The 15,702-nt window shown below is 42.3% G+C and overlaps 1 protein-coding gene across 10 annotated transcripts in view; it reads left to right on the top strand.

Moving 5' to 3' along the window:
• Positions 1 to 15,702, top strand: part of hdac4 (histone deacetylase 4) — a 103,018-nt gene that overhangs the window by 77,626 nt on the left and 9,690 nt on the right. For all 10 annotated transcript variants that reach the window (XR_011037704.1, XR_011037701.1, XR_011037703.1 and 7 more), the window contains 7 exons: positions 63 to 150; positions 1,180 to 1,299; positions 1,379 to 1,476; positions 6,789 to 6,907; positions 7,587 to 7,720; positions 15,200 to 15,284; positions 15,441 to 15,582. Coding sequence is in view for 1 of the 10 variants with exons in the window: in XM_068329720.1 (XP_068185821.1) it covers positions 63 to 150; positions 1,180 to 1,299; positions 1,379 to 1,476; positions 6,789 to 6,907; positions 7,587 to 7,720; positions 15,200 to 15,284; positions 15,441 to 15,582 (786 nt within the window). In the remaining 9 variants the exon portion in view is untranslated. The remainder of the gene's footprint in view (positions 1 to 62; positions 151 to 1,179; positions 1,300 to 1,378; positions 1,477 to 6,788; positions 6,908 to 7,586; positions 7,721 to 15,199; positions 15,285 to 15,440; positions 15,583 to 15,702) is intronic.

Genomic DNA, 15,702 nt, shown 5'->3' on the forward strand with positions numbered 1-15,702 from the left:
GCTGTAGAGCGTCAAAACATGACGTTGATGGTTACTTAGTTAATGCTTCGGTCTTTTTTCAGGGGATTCTGTTACTTCAACTCAGTCGCCATCGCAGCCAAACTCCTGCAGCAGAGACTCAACGTCAGCAAAATCCTCATCGTGGACTGGGTGAGTTAAAAGCTTAGCTACAACTTTTCTTTTATTCTAGGAAGAAAGAATATTTGTTACTGCGCAGTATCGATCCCTCATAGTTAAAGTGTCTTTTCTTTCTTTTTTCCTCTTTTTTGTGACCTTCTTGAACTTCAATCCCAAAAGATTTAGAAGAGTGCCTTGCTGACATCCATGACCATTTCATTTCCTGTTCCTCTTCTTTTTTATTCCAAACAATCTACCCAACAAAACCTATGGAAATTTACAGTTCAATTTGCATTTAGTTCATCCTCTGACTTTTCTTGAGCGTGTCCCTCGTGATAAGCAACTGTTGTCAGAAAGGAGTAAACAGGATATTGTGTAAAATAAAACAAAGAAATGCACTTATCAGACCACATGAGTTGAAATCCGTAATTGCATTATTTGAAGGACATCCACAACCTGCGTACTGCGCCCGTCGTAAGAAGGAGAGAATGTAAAAAAAAAAAAAAATCTGCAATTTAGGTCAGACGCAGCCCATTTCGTCAATGGAAGGACGGTATAATTTATGAGAAGGTATGACAAAGCCTCTTCAATGGCGTCCCCGGCTCGTCATGGTCATTCGCAAAAGCCTTTGAAAGGCCTTTTCATTTCCTCTCTGTCTGTCGCAGGGAGAATTTTAGTACGGCCAGCAAATTCATTGTGATGCCTTGTCTGCCCCCAGCCAACAGGGACATTTTCAGGATCGGTGTATTAAAGCATTCTTGGGATATAAACAATGAGGTCATTTAATTGAAGTTGTGAAGCCAAGTGTTTTATTGAATTCTGCTGACCATCCCTTTTAGGCATCACTACAGAGATATAGATTCGACTGTCTGGCAGCTTTGCTGCCTCGGATCATTTTTTAGGTCCAGTGCAGGAATCGATCATTCTGCTTTTATAAAACCATCCAATTCAACCGCTTCTTTTATGTCTCTACCAGTTCAGTCCATAGTTAAATATGTAAAAAAAAATTTGCTTGTTTCTTCAAGAATCACTAATTTTCCGATTTTGCCTTTAACCGTCCAGGATGTTCACCACGGCAACGGCACGCAGCAGGCCTTCTACACAGACCCCAGTGTTCTCTACATGTCACTCCATCGCTACGATGATGGGAACTTTTTCCCTGGCAGCGGAGCACCTGATGAGGTGGGAGTGTGCCAGTTTATCTCTTTTTACCAGATTAAATCCTTTATTTTTATTTATTCTGTACATTTCTGTGGTATAGGTGGGCAGCGGAGCAGGTGCAGGCTTCAATGTGAATATGGCCTTTACTGGAGGACTGGAACCTCCTGTGGGTGATGCAGAATACTTGGCTGCTTTTAGGTAAGATGATGATATCCCCTGTTATTTAGAAAGACTGACCTTGCTGTAGGTGATGCCACCTCCCTCACGCGATTTAAAGAGAGAGCGCTATGCAGTGCAAAGTTTGTCAAATGATCTATTGTTCTCTGTCGAGAACGTTTGAAGCTCCTCCTCATGCGTGGCCTGATTTCTATTAGGTCCACTTTCTGGGGTTATTTATAAGCTCCCAAACACACACACACCCTCACACATATAAAATATATGCAAACACAGCTTGAAAGGCCTGCAAGCGTACAGCATGGACTCATCACGGACACATCCATGTCATATATATTCCTGGTTCATACAGCTGGGTAGGACCAAGCCTGGATTGGTTCCAGTGCTCTTTGAAGAAGTGCCCACGGTTGTAACTTCATGTCCATCTGGTCCGAGCCAAACACATCAGGCTGACAGGCCACTGTCTCCTCACAGCTTTCAGCATGCAAGCCACCGGATGCACACCTTAGCCTGTTAATGCAGCCCAGACTCCTGGGTGCTCCAACCCATACTCTCCATCCGTCGCCCCCCTCGTGCTCTGGTATCCACCTTCTGACATTCTGCTGCAGCTTTGTAGCCACAAAGCGTCTTTTTATTGGTTCTATGTAGTCCAGAAAGTCGTAGAGTTAGATTTTGATTTTATGTTACTTGTTCTGACTTGCACTCTTTTGTTTTGTAAATTGGACTATAATTACAGCAGTAACTGATAACTGAGAGTTGACATGAGACAGAGGACTTGTCAAACTTTTGGCATTGTGTTTGGAAGAGCCTGATTTTCCATCTCTGTGTTGATTATGCTATTAAAAAAAAGATTATTGCTGTAACGCAACAATAGCATCTTTCATTAGACCTTTACTGCCTCCTTTAGCCCACTCATTTCAAATGCCACACCTCTTATTTGTAGCACAGGCTTTTGTCGGCTTTCATGTGTGGATCGGTTGACGGCTTCGTTTAGTCTCTCTAGTCCACTTTTGGACGTGTTCCATTGTTTTTTACAATGTCAGAATGTGCTTTATTGGTCAATACAAAGACTTTATTTTTATACTGACCCCTTTGTTCATGCAGAACTAGAACAAAAATGACAAAAACATGTTGGTTACATGACTGTTAAAGGACTGTATTGTGCAACAGCATGTGAAACAGAATAAGGTGTAGATACACTTTATTTATTCAGCGTAATCCACATTTAATTACAGATCATCCCTGCATGACAACATTAATCTGTGTTAGAACTTGTTTTACTGTTCATTTGAGTCAAAGTGCACATGTGTAAACACGATGTGTGTGAATTCAATTGTAGGTCATTAAAGCGGTGTAATCTGCATTACAGAAGAGATTCCAAACGTATGAGGCGTAGGAGAACCGGACGTTGGATGTGCATCACCTCAGACCTTGGTGCCATTAATCCCCTGAGGTGCTAGCGGGTTTGAACAATTCATAGGCCCCACAGGACAGCACAAACCCTGTGTTACAGCTCATAGATCTACTACACACATGCACATGCCTGTGCCATGCTTGTATAGATGCACGCAGTTGCAGATGCTGCATGGTCATTCATCATGAACGTATCACACGCTGCACGCACGGCCGTGGAAATGCGGAAGGCTCTGGTTCAAACTTACATCAATCTGCATTGATGAAAACACAAAAACACAAAGAAACAGATCAACAGCTCAGACCAACAGATTGTACATTTAATGCCTTTCAACAGTTAGAATCCCATGCAGACAGAGGCACGTGAGGGGACACCTGATACACACACCCTCTCTCTCTCTTCTCCTCGATCTCATTGTTTATCTGTGTTTTGTGGTCTTCTCCTTCCTCCTCTCCGGGAGGGGATGCGTGCCTCGCAGTCGGCACCTTCCCATTCCTCCGCTGGCCTGTGCCACGTTGCATTTGCAGGGGATCAAGTCTGAGGCTCCAGAAAAGCACAGAGAAAAAAGATAAGAAAATTGGCCCTAATGAAAACCAGAAGCACCGTCTCTTTCTCTCTCCTCCTCCTCCACCTCCTCTCACTCCCTCTTCTGCCATGAACTTGGAAAGACGAGAGAGGAGGAGAATTAAAGTTAATTCAAACCAGCTCTCCGCAGCACCAGATGACAGGGCTTTGAAGTGTAAGTGTGCGTGTGTGAGTTTTTCGCTCTCTTATTCTCTCTCTTCTCCCGCTCTCCATTGCTTTTTTTTTTTTTTTTTTTATGAACGAAGGGGGAAAGCCTCGAAGCGTTCACGTTTAACCATTTGTTGACTAGTTTGATGAGCACTGCTTTCTCTAAAGGACTGTTTATTTTCTTTTAAAATAGGCCTCACCTGCTCATTTACTGCATAGGTGAGCTTCAATCTATCCGTTGATGGTTTAGGAAAATACTAATATATTGTATTAATGTTAAAAAATGATATATTATTCAACTAAAGCTTTACAAATCACATCCTGAGGAACTATTGCTAATGAAATTTGTCTTAGAATATAAAATGCTATGTTGCCTGTCATTGGTCCCCACCTAAGCAACATTTTTAAGGCCTTTACTGTCCACATTAATACATGTAAGACATTACATAGAAATACATAATTATGTTATATCATATCAGTTTCTGTTCCATATACAGTAATGGATTCATCACCCTTAACAGTATTAGATACATTATTCTACATGGATTTCCCATCATGAATTACTGAAGACATAAAGGGAAACTCCACCAAAGTTACACATCAAGACTGTTTACTCACACAACACTGATTACTTGTTTCACTTCCTGTCAGCTCCTCAGCTGAGATTTCTAGTCAAGTCTGAGAAAAGAGAATTATTGGACCTAGAATTTCAAGAGCGTCACCCCCCCTGCTGCATCGACTGTAAAAATCAGAAGAAAAACACGACTTTTTAGAACTACAAACCCTTCATTAAACACTCACTCGTGCATGCAAACAGTATCGCAGACAGGTGCGTGCATCTATAATACTCTGACACATGCACCTGTTCCCACGTAAACCAAACATTCCTAAACAAAAGTTTTCACAACATGTTTGCACAATTATTTCCAGTCACAGTGGGATCCAGTCTATGGTGTTACAGACTCCAGCCTCTCCACTCAGGATGTCGCATACAGCTTGGTCATAAACCTTCCTTTCCCTGAAATAACAAGGCAGCTTTTTCATCTCCACATACAAAATCTCTGATTCACACACATTTTAATCTTCCGTACAACCACTAGTCTCCCGTTATGTCAGCTAATTAATTACTAAGGTTTTATTTGCTTCAGTATCAGTACATTAATCCAGGGAATGGTTTGGATCTGATGACACCAGCAGTTTTCATCGTCCTGACCAGAACTGTCTCTGTAGTCAAAGTTGGAGGAAGGGTGCAGAGCAGCTTGCGGCACTTTGAGTATCCTTGATGCTCAAGGTTTCCCCCTGTGATGTGCGTCAGCCCACATGCTCACCCGAGGCCAAGTTCTTTTTGTGTGGGGTCTTTTATGGTCAAATTATTAATGGTCCAAAGCTGCTGGTGTGCCTGTCAGTGTGTGTGTGTAGAGAAAGAGGAAAAGACTGCCATCATGTCTTTTGTGGACTGAGACTGCATCAAGAAAATATCAACAACAATAAATAAAGGGGCTTTTAATTTTAGTTTTTGAGTGTCCAATTTGAAGCTGCCATTAAAGCACACCCACATTTTCATTTACCCCTATGATATAATGCTCCATGAAGGAAGTTATGGTCTTGCTAATGTTGATTTTTTTTGGGGGGGGGGGGGGGGGTTACACAAAACATTAGAATAGGGTAGGGTTTGGCCCAGTGAGCAATAATTAAAATTTTGGTAGTGATCCGTATAATCATGATGAGTCAGTTTATTTAAAATGATTCTTGACTATTGCATGATTAGAACGACAACTGCATTTTTAGCCACAACAACGATCCTTCATGCTTTTGTGCTCCATAAAAAACCTCTTCTCTCTCTTAGTCGATCTTCATCTCTGATAAACTTCTTTATATGAGGGTTTTCTTTGAAATGATGCCAGATGCTCATGTACAGTGACGCATGTCCATCCTCGCTGTCTAGGACTTCCAAAAACCTCCTTATGCTCCCTCCCTCCTCTCCCTCAAACAGCTGTTGTGTACGTACGTCTGTTGTGTTGTGGTTTGGGGGGGTGTGGTGTGCACAATTAAGGGTTATAATCTGGTGGTTAAAAAGAAATGGAAAAACTGGTGGCCTGCGGAGTTTGGGGCACGCTGCTCACTCACAGCCAGCACACAAGCTCTACGCTCCTGAGGTTGGCAAAATACAGAGTGCCTACGACGGAACTGTGCGGTGCTCCATTGCTAGTAGATCTCACCGAAACATCACTTGACCACATGACCCAGAACCCGCAGAAGTCCTCTGTAGACCCTGAAGCACAGGGAAGCCTTGTTTTGACATCTGGAAGTCCGACTATTTATGAACTAACTGGCAACTCCTAAGTCATGTATGAATGTGACTAAGCTTCCTACATACAAACTTCAGTATAATGGATTGAGTGAGTTTTTCTTAGGCTTGGGCATACTGTGATACATTGCACTATTTTTGTGGCATATTGTGATTCTCATTAGTTGTGTATTGCAAAACTCCTGCAACCCTGAATCAAAGCAGCTGTAGCACATCGCATCAGTTTATACTGGTCTCATCACACACTCCTGTTTCTGACTGATTCCCACTTCAAAAACAGTTTGGGGTTATGTTTGCTTCAAGATAAGTTTGTCATTGAAATCACTCACATGGTTCGAAGAAAAATTGTCTTCATCTTTCTAAAGTAAAAACATGACTTTTGAAAATAGTTTAATGTCATGCGACGTAATCTTATCGTCGTCTGTAAATCTATTTTAGAGTAAATATCCAAACTGCACTGGATGAACGTTTCATAGTTTCCCACTGATGATTTGATTATGTGTGACACATACACAAACGTAATGATAAGTGATTGAATTATTGTTAGTGGCTGGTTGTCGCACAATCGTGTAGTCATTCGGCCTGTTCGGCCTGTTTGTTTCATTGCCCTGCCTCAGATGGAGGGTGTTGGGGGTTAGATGTTGTAATGAGACTTCAGCCCAGCCAGCAGGATGAGATTTAACCACAATTTCGAAACAAGTCTTTGAACTCCCTCTTCGTTCTGTCGTTCTTGTGGGGGAGCACCATTCCAAAAACAGGCAGGCATTCATGCATTTTTTCAGATGTTGTCCTATTTGTGTCTTCTATTGTTTTCCACTTCTTTCATAGTCCCTAGCCTGAAAAAAACTGTTTTGTTAACATTTTGCTGTTTTTTACTTACAGGACTGTTGTCATGCCTATTGCCAACGAGTTTGCTCCAGACATTGTTCTGGTATCATCGGGATTCGATCCTGTTGATGGACATGCGTCGCCACTGGGAGGGTACAAGCTGACAGCCAAATGTATGTATTCACCACATCTGCAGTTTGTTTCTCTCATCATAACCTCACTCGAGAAGTTCATATTATCTGCCAGTGCACGCTGACATAATTTATTGTCACAAGAAAGACACACACAAAAACACCCTCCTCATCTGTATTTTGTGTCTCTTATTTCTGTACTCAGATCAAAAACCTTTGCATGCCAATAAAGAACTTTTGTGAAATCGCCCCACAGATCTAAGACCAGGGCTCTTGCTTGTGAAGGGATGATATACGTGGTTTAGAGGATTGCAGGAAGAGGGGATATGGTTAGAATTCAGGGGAGAAGAAACGTATGGCTGGATGCATATATTGAAACTTGCCTCATCCTTAAAGAAAACGATCAAAGGCTGTGACCGAACATAAACACAAAGCCGCATTTATTGAAATTAAACCTGGTTTATATTACGGCTTTTTAGGCCCCCAGTAAATCCACAGTGCACTCTCTTCCCTCTTCTCTCCCTCTGATAGAGTCCCTCCTTCCTCATCCATACCCCAACCCTACATTTTATCCTTTTTTTCTTTGATCAACGTCCAAAAAGGAAGTTGGAGCTTTAACATCAGTGCTCCCCCATGTCATTCTTTTCCTCCTCTTCTTTCTCTTCCCCTCATTCTTTCTCTTTCTCTGCTGTCCCTTTGCTGTCATTTCCTGTGTGTCCAGGCTTTGGCTACCTGACTAGGCAGCTGATGGGTCTGGCAGGCGGTAGGGTGGTGCTAGCCCTGGAGGGGGGTCATGACCTCACAGCCATATGTGACGCCTCTGAAGCTTGTGTCTCTGCTCTGCTCGGCAATGAGGTAAGATGGGAGCCAGGAGGATTGGGATGAACTGTCTTTGAAATATCCTCAAAGTGCTTTCAAAATAAGCTTGAGCAAGGCACTAAGATAGGAACTGTGGACCAAATCTGTGGCTGATATGAGAGACTAACACCACACGTATCTATAGGAAACATGCTCTCCTTATTTGTGATAGACATGCTACTGCAACATAGTTTATTTCTATTAGTTTGAAACTATAAACCCATTTTATTCTGTCACACAAACAATATATAGATTCACAAATCTGTTCTTCTTATTGCATGGATGAGCTCTCTAAATATCTTCAGTGGTGTAGATTTTGTGTTTCGGGTTTATTCGTCCATAGCGAAACATTTTCATAATCTACTTATGATCATGATATAAATAAAGTTAATGACAGAATGTCTTGATTCTTTTTGGAGCCAGAGAAACTCGAACAAAGATTTTGGGGAAGCAATACCTCTGGATCCCAATAGCTGACTTTCGACCGGACCGTAAAAGTTTAGTCAATGCTTTCCTCAAACCACCCCCCATGCATAGATATAGTAAATAAAAATAAAGGAGAAGCTGATACGATACTCTGACAAAAGTGCTCTTGTACTTTGGCCCAAACTGTTTTCTCTGCATGCTCTCTTACTCTCTCTCAAAGATGAAGTCACACACACACGCACACACGCACGCACACACACACACACACACACACACACACACACACACACACACACACACTACCAGGGGAGAGGATTTCCAAGTGGAAGGTTAATTCTGGTAGTGTGTAGGTTGGGCTGTGGAACTGAACAAACATCAGTGCTCTGTTATTCATGGCACACAACAGAATAGCAACTCCTCAAAGCCGCCCACTCTTTTCTTCCAGCTAATGAAGAGGCTGGAGTGCTTTTTTGGACAACTGCTCAAGTCTCATTTTCTCTTTCGACATTATGCATCCAAGATATCTAAGTGCTTTTGTTTGTAAAGGAATGCTGAACCGCTGCACAGAATGGAGATTATACGGTTTTGTACACAGGGATGAAGGCACGACTGTAAACTTTTGCAAAAAAAATTGGTGCGGCATTATAGCTTTGAGCTTGGTCTTGCTCCATATGTATTTTTGTGCTTCAGTCATGGCTTTAATGCATTGTGAACACACTTTGAAGCCAATTTTAAAAATGCACCCCATAGAGAACTAAAGAATTAAAGAAAATACTGGGTAAATTAAACACCACACATCAAGGGGTGAAAATCCAGACTGACGGACTGCATTATAATGAAAAAGTGATCACTGTCCAGTTCTTTTGCAGGCCAAGCCACAAGCACACCCTGAGTGTTGGCAAGTCATTTGAATGGCGACTATACCTGCTAAAGCCATTATCTTCTGCCAAGTGAGACATTGAGGGCAGTTATACAAATTCATATGGGTCCAGATTCCTTTAGCTTAATCCGTACACAGACTAGAATGAAGTGTGGCCGGTTGTTGGACTGACTCTGGTCATCTTAATATGGCGTCACATTTTATTTTAGTGAGAATCATAAAACTCAGTCAGTGGCAAATCCGGTTCCTGAGTGTACAAAAGTTGAAATTTGACCTTGACCTAGATATCTCAAGGTCATCCCCTTTGCCGCCCGAGTGATGTGTTTTTTGTTTTATCTTTCTATCTGCAACGGCTGAGAAGATACTAGGTGGACGAACACTGACAATTACAATAAATCACCGCTTTGAAGCGGGATGTAAAAACGCTGAGTTAATGGAAGGAATCGGTTGAATGAGTACTTTGATATTTGGCCCTAATTGTATCTGCCCTATTAATGTCTGCCCCCCCCCCCCTCCCGTGTTCCATCCTAGCTCCAGATACTGTATGAAGTTCTTGGATTCTTGACAGACTCATGGCTGTTCTCCATGTGGATCTTGGCATCAGAGCAAAACAAACAGAACAATAACAGAGGATCACATCAATAAAACTGTCCCTGTAACCAACCAGCCCACCTCCTTCTTGAGCATGAACACTTTGACGACAGCAGACACATGAACTGTGCATGTACTTTGAAATGACATGGGACAGAGCAGGATTTGGTTAAAGCCTGGAGTTTTCCTTTGTAAGAGGAAAGCACCTCTTTGTGCCAAACCTGTCAAATAAAACTAATCACTCCAGAGGCTTAATCTAATAACTCTATTTACCTGCACTGTACCCGCCAATGAGTCAAAGTTAAATAGAGTAATGCTGTCATTACAGCTGGTAAGGATTCAGGAATTCAAGGACACTTCAGCAGGGCGGATGCTTCTTGCTGTCACGGAGGTTTGTGCTCTTGCTGTTTGAAGGACGCTCTCCTTACTTGCAACACCACCCTCCTGCAAAATAAGGAATTTGATCAGTGGTTTTACTTCTTAGGTTTCAGCGGACTGCAGAGTGTTGACCTCAGTGTGAGTTTGGAAGAGGTCACTGAATGGATGCCATAGGGAGCTGAAAATTTGAAAATGGGCAGGAGGCAGGAAGCGTCAATTGCTTCAACCCTGCAGGACGCCCCTATCACCCAAGCACCCGGGTCTCTGTCACTGGTGCACATCTGAAAATGGTTACCATCATCCCTCCTCCAGCAGGGTCATGTGATCAGATGATAAAGGAAAGCAGGATAGAATCATCATTTGAAGTTTGCAGAACACATCTATTGCATAAGCCAGGTGCACAGGGGAGATGGCAGCTGCAGGCCTGACACTAGACACTGTTGGAGTTTGACTTCTGATCTTGTTCAGCAATCTAATTCTTTAAAAAAAAAAAGGAAAAAAAAAACCCAGATAAAAAAGCAGATTCAGATTTGAAAATTACCAGTCTCATGTAAACTTTTGAAACTTTTCTTTGGCACCTGTTCAAGTCTCAGCTACAAGCTTGAAAGTTATCATGACGTGCTTGAGTTGTACAGAATGCCTCATTAGCGAGTGATGACTTTAACTGTGCACACAAGTGTAGATCCTGCTGTCTCGTTGGCTAAAGGCAGATTGTTTAAGTTATGCAGAGCTTTCATAATCAATTGCACAGAAAAAGGAGAGGCTGGATCATTCCTGATCAGATCAAAATGACAGGAAGCAAGTGCATTTAACATGATCTCAGTAGAGCTCTCTGTAATGGACTTGGAATGTAGCTGGGGGAACGTCAGTGAGTAACTGAGCCAGAGGAATAGATAAAGGCTTTTTTTATTTATTTATTTATTTTTTGTTCACTAACAAAGTCTGGCTGTGGCCTGTAATAACCAAATGGAATCACAAGTAGAAACAAAAGACTTAATTCAATTTAAGGCCTCACCAACCAGGCTAGGCATCGAGTCAACTCTAGTCCGCAAGCAGAATCCACTTCTATTCATTGTGAGTTCCTTTGAATGCGTCGTGTGAGTTATTTCTAGGTTATATATTTTTGTGTGCGTATGTGTGTGTGTGTATGTGTGTGTTGGCTCACTGTGAATGGAGTGAATGAGTAGGCTCAGGCATGGGACCACAGCTGGATTAACTGGTCAGCTGTGCTTTTGTTTATGAAGCTTCAAACTGCCTCAGAGTTTGTCTAGAACTATCCCAGACCGAGGGTGTCGTCAGATTTTGCTTAACCGTTGCATTAAACTGGTGATTTTCAAAGTTTAGGGGAAAAGGAAAAAGTGAAATCTGTTATATTTATTCATTCTATCATTAACACAAGAGCAGAGTCTGAGTTTTTGTCGTACATTTTATACAACGAGATGTTAACAGCAAGGCAGTGTTTTGTCTAATTTGTGTGCGTTTAGTTGTCTTGACACGAGAAGGTTTAGGAACCACTGGCTTAAATGTTAAATTAGGGGTTTAGTGATACTGCTTAAGAAAGCCTGTTAGTTCTACCAGTGTGGACTCACAGAGGAGTTTCTGCATCTCACAGGTTCTGTATTTAATAGTGAATAAAGCTTGAAAAAAAAAAGTAAAATATAGTCCAAAAAAGAATAAATGACATTTTCGCTGACAAAAATCTTGCTTTATCTAACTATGCAAACTTTAAGTTCATCGGCACTAGAAATACAGAGTAAGTTCGGCACCACAAAGGTATCAGGAAGTAAATAACGTGGCTGATCCCCTCACGAGGATTTCTGCAGATGTTTGTAGTCTAATTTGTCAGTTTTGTGGTCTTTGACAGGAAAAGGTTCAGAAACCCCATGCTTAAACCCGACTTATTACTTTACTAATACTGTTTAAACAAGAGGCAGTCAGTTTCTGTTTTATTCAAATGTGTAAGAGTCTAAAAATTATTCTTGGGATTGGTATTATGAAGCAAAGATTTCTAATTGCTGCTTAAGATAGATAAAAGAGAGATGTTATTTGTGTTTCTTACATAACTGATGCACTTGTTTTCAGTCTAAAAAAGGCAAAGACTGGCAGCCCCGCCACTGGAAGCAAAACATCCTAAAGGTGTTTCTTATATCCGCTTAACCTCCTGTGTAGTTTGTACTTCCAGTGTTTTACTGCTCATAAAGTGTGAGAAATATATCTGTGCTTTTATTGGCAGGTTAAGACAGGCTCTGCTATAATGAGTGTTGGGTTTCCTTTGAAAGCAGCTCAAATTAGCTGGGAAAGAAAGGGATGAAAATTGCTGAATGGACTTTACAGTCTGTTTTATTCACCCCCCCACCCCCACCCCTGCAGAAGGTAATCGTGAATTCTATTTTTTTTAGGAGAATAGCTCATGAATGATGCATTGGCGACTCCGCCAGTCAACTCTGAACTCATGACTAATTGATGATTGCTCGCAAACAGATGTTGGCCCAGTTTGAACCATAGTTGTTAGCAATTATATGATAAACAACAGGCTAATATGTTAATTGTTAACAGCTGTCAATGAGGTTATGTGGTGTGTTTACACTCCAGTTACAGTAAGACGATCAACCTCACCTGCCCCCCCCCCCCCCCCCCCCCCCACACACACACACACACAAACCTTCAGCTGGAGTATTCACCACCACCCTCTGATTACGAGGCAAACCCACACAAGTTTCTCAAAAAGGTCTCTTGCTTAACACAATACACACCATTACCTTATTCAGTTAGCATAACATAATCAACTGGTTTTAGTGACTGCCAGCGTATGCACATGGACACAACAGTAAACAATGGATGCCTTATGCACTTTTTTTTTTTTTTTTTTTGCTGAACAAGTGGATTTCCTCCTATTTCCAATGTTTTTGTTTCAGCCTCCCTCAGGAATGTTTTCACCGGGCACATTCCTCGCTCTCAGCTCACGGCTTTCCATGGTGTCTTAATTTTGTTGGCCGGGTTTTAAGCATAGGCTGTCACACAGAGAAAAAAAGACTTCAAAAATCAGTCCACATGATCAAAAAAACCAGCGTCATCAGGGGACGTTTGCTCCCGTCTCTCAGAGATGGCTGCACATCGGATGGTATGGAGATGTAGAACTGATGACACAACTGGGACCAAAAAACCTAAATAAACAGAAGTTGTTATGGATGATGTGGCAGACAAATGTGTGCTTGTGTATAATGCAAGTGTGTGTGTGTGTTTGCCATACTTGCCAGGTAGGGGCCCCTGGTGTACTCTGACAAGAGCCATTAAAGTTTATAAGCGTGAGGCCCAGCTGTCAATCAAGCTGACAGTCTGCCCCCATCCAACCCCTAACTTTTAGATGATCTCCCAGAGAACCCCTGACCCTGCTCTGACAGGGAGCTGGGTTAGCATGGACTGCGTTGGCTCGAACTGGGACGGGCTGGGGGTCACAGTGAAAATTTGGCGGCGGTAGCCTGAAGGATGGAGGACAAAGTTTTGACTAAAAGATTGATGGTTTGAGACCACTGAAAAAATGACGCCGCTACAGTCAGCGCGACAAGTTAGCGGAGTGAAATGAATATCCAGGTTGGTTGTTTCCTGATCAGCCAGTCTGTTCTTGGAAATCCCAAATATTTCCACACTGCTGATTTATTCATGAGAGTAAGTGATCTTAGCCACCGGCGAATACGTGCCTGGTATGAGTGTCAACGGCGGCGCAGACGTGCCACGCAAAGTTCAAACAAGGGCTTGCGGTTATGAGTGTGTTTGCGCAAAGCACGTCTATCAAACTACTCATACAAATTTTTTACAAAGAAATCATTGTGAGTTGTGAGTGATTAAATGAACCGTAGGTAGACTGATGTACGGTCACACACAAAGCAAAATCAGCAGTTGGCCCCTGATGTCTTTCTAGCAAATGATGTGATGAAGCTAACTCTCATTGTCGGACGTTTTTCTGAGATGCTCAGGATGTGCGCTTCAGCCAAATAACAAATGAATCGATGTTAGTGCTTATGCATAAATAATACGTGTCTGAAGGCATGCGCCTCTGTCCGTCCCCGTGTCCGTGATGTAGCCTGTCGTGCCACTGCAGGATTAAATCTCCCTCTTCTCTCGGCCCCTGTGGACCCCTCCCACACACTATTTGTTTTAATTAAAAGAAAACTTCCAACCTCTGCCAAAGCCAGACAGACCGACTAAGAACTTTTTCTTCTTCTCTTTGACGTTCTACTCCCAAAACCCCATCCAAACATTTTTCCCTTTTTCTGTCTCGCCTTACATGTTACTAAGTTGGTCCTTTATTCTGTTTGTTTAAATAAAAATAGGGATACATGTCACCTGTGTTGGGATGTAGATTCAAGCTGACATATTTTGACAAAATAGGATGAGAAAGTGTGGTATGAGCAGTCTGCCAAAGGGGATATTGAATCATTCCGGGTAGAGAAGGCACGATGGGGAATAGCCTTGTTTCCTCTGAATTGTGGCTGGGAGAGTTTCAGAGGTTTAGCTGCTCTGCCTGAGCGGAGTGTTTCTCTACGTCTGTTTGCTACAGTGTGTTTGTATGTGTTTGTGTGATGAAGCGGTTTCCATGTTTGCGCACTAATACGCGTCCATAGCGTAGCACACAGGACAAAGCATGCATTGTAGTTTATGTCAAAGAGTAGCAGCGCTCTAGTGAGTGGGAGGACATGTACATCTGCAGGCCTATTTTCTATTGTGTCAGGAGCTTGATTTTTTTTTTTCTCCAATTCTTGGAATGACTCAACAACAGGCAGGGCTTTCCATTCAAAAGCGATCCTTTAAACCCAAAAGGAAACTGCTTCGAGTTCAATAGCTGTGTTTCTGGACGACTGTCAGTTACATCACTAATAATACATATCTAGTTTGACTGAACATAGCAACAAAAGGATTGAAGACAGCTAATGGAGCACAGCCTAGAAGTTAGTTCAAGCCAACAGCTCAACCCACTTTTCTCACATCACAGGCCTCATCTTCCTCAATCACCATCGACACATGCCTGCAATTTGGTGGATTATTTATGCTGTTCCTCTTTGGCGATGCTGCTGCTGTTCTGCTTTTCAGTAGGAATAGGTGTAAAAGCCACATACAGCAGGTCCACAGGTTTGTTTGTGTTTGCTTGTTTACTACTGGTATCAAAGAAATTACAAAGGAAATGTTTTGGTGTGTATTTCCAGTTGGACCCAATCCCTGACAAGGTGCTGCAGCAGCGACCGAACACCAATGTTGTCCGCTCCATGGAGAAAGTTATTGAATGCCACAGTGAGTGAATTATTTATTTATACACGGACAACACGAATGAGCTCAACAATAATATGGAGTTATTTTAATCTCTAGACTACTCGGTACGGTAAAACACAGCCGTAAACAAATAGAACAATGAATTCTTACTAATCTTTTACCCGGTCTATTTTGTAGGTAAATACTGGCGCTCGCTGCAACGTACCGCCTCCACCGTCAGCTGCTCCTTGAGCGAAGCCCTTCAGCATGAAGCAGAGGAAGCGGAGACTGTCTCCGCTATGGCCTCGCTGTCAGTCGCCAACAAGCACATTGGAAAGAGGTACAGAGTGTTGTCTTGGTCTTAGTAAGGTGCACAACAACGCTCGTTCACAAATGTTTTCATTTCTTGGCCTTTTGTATTCCTTTCTTTGGTTGCTGTACTTTGGCTTCGTGGAGGTCA

This window comes from Antennarius striatus, chromosome 12, assembly GCF_040054535.1.
Source record: "Antennarius striatus isolate MH-2024 chromosome 12, ASM4005453v1, whole genome shotgun sequence".
NCBI lineage: Eukaryota > Metazoa > Chordata > Actinopteri > Lophiiformes > Antennariidae > Antennarius > Antennarius striatus.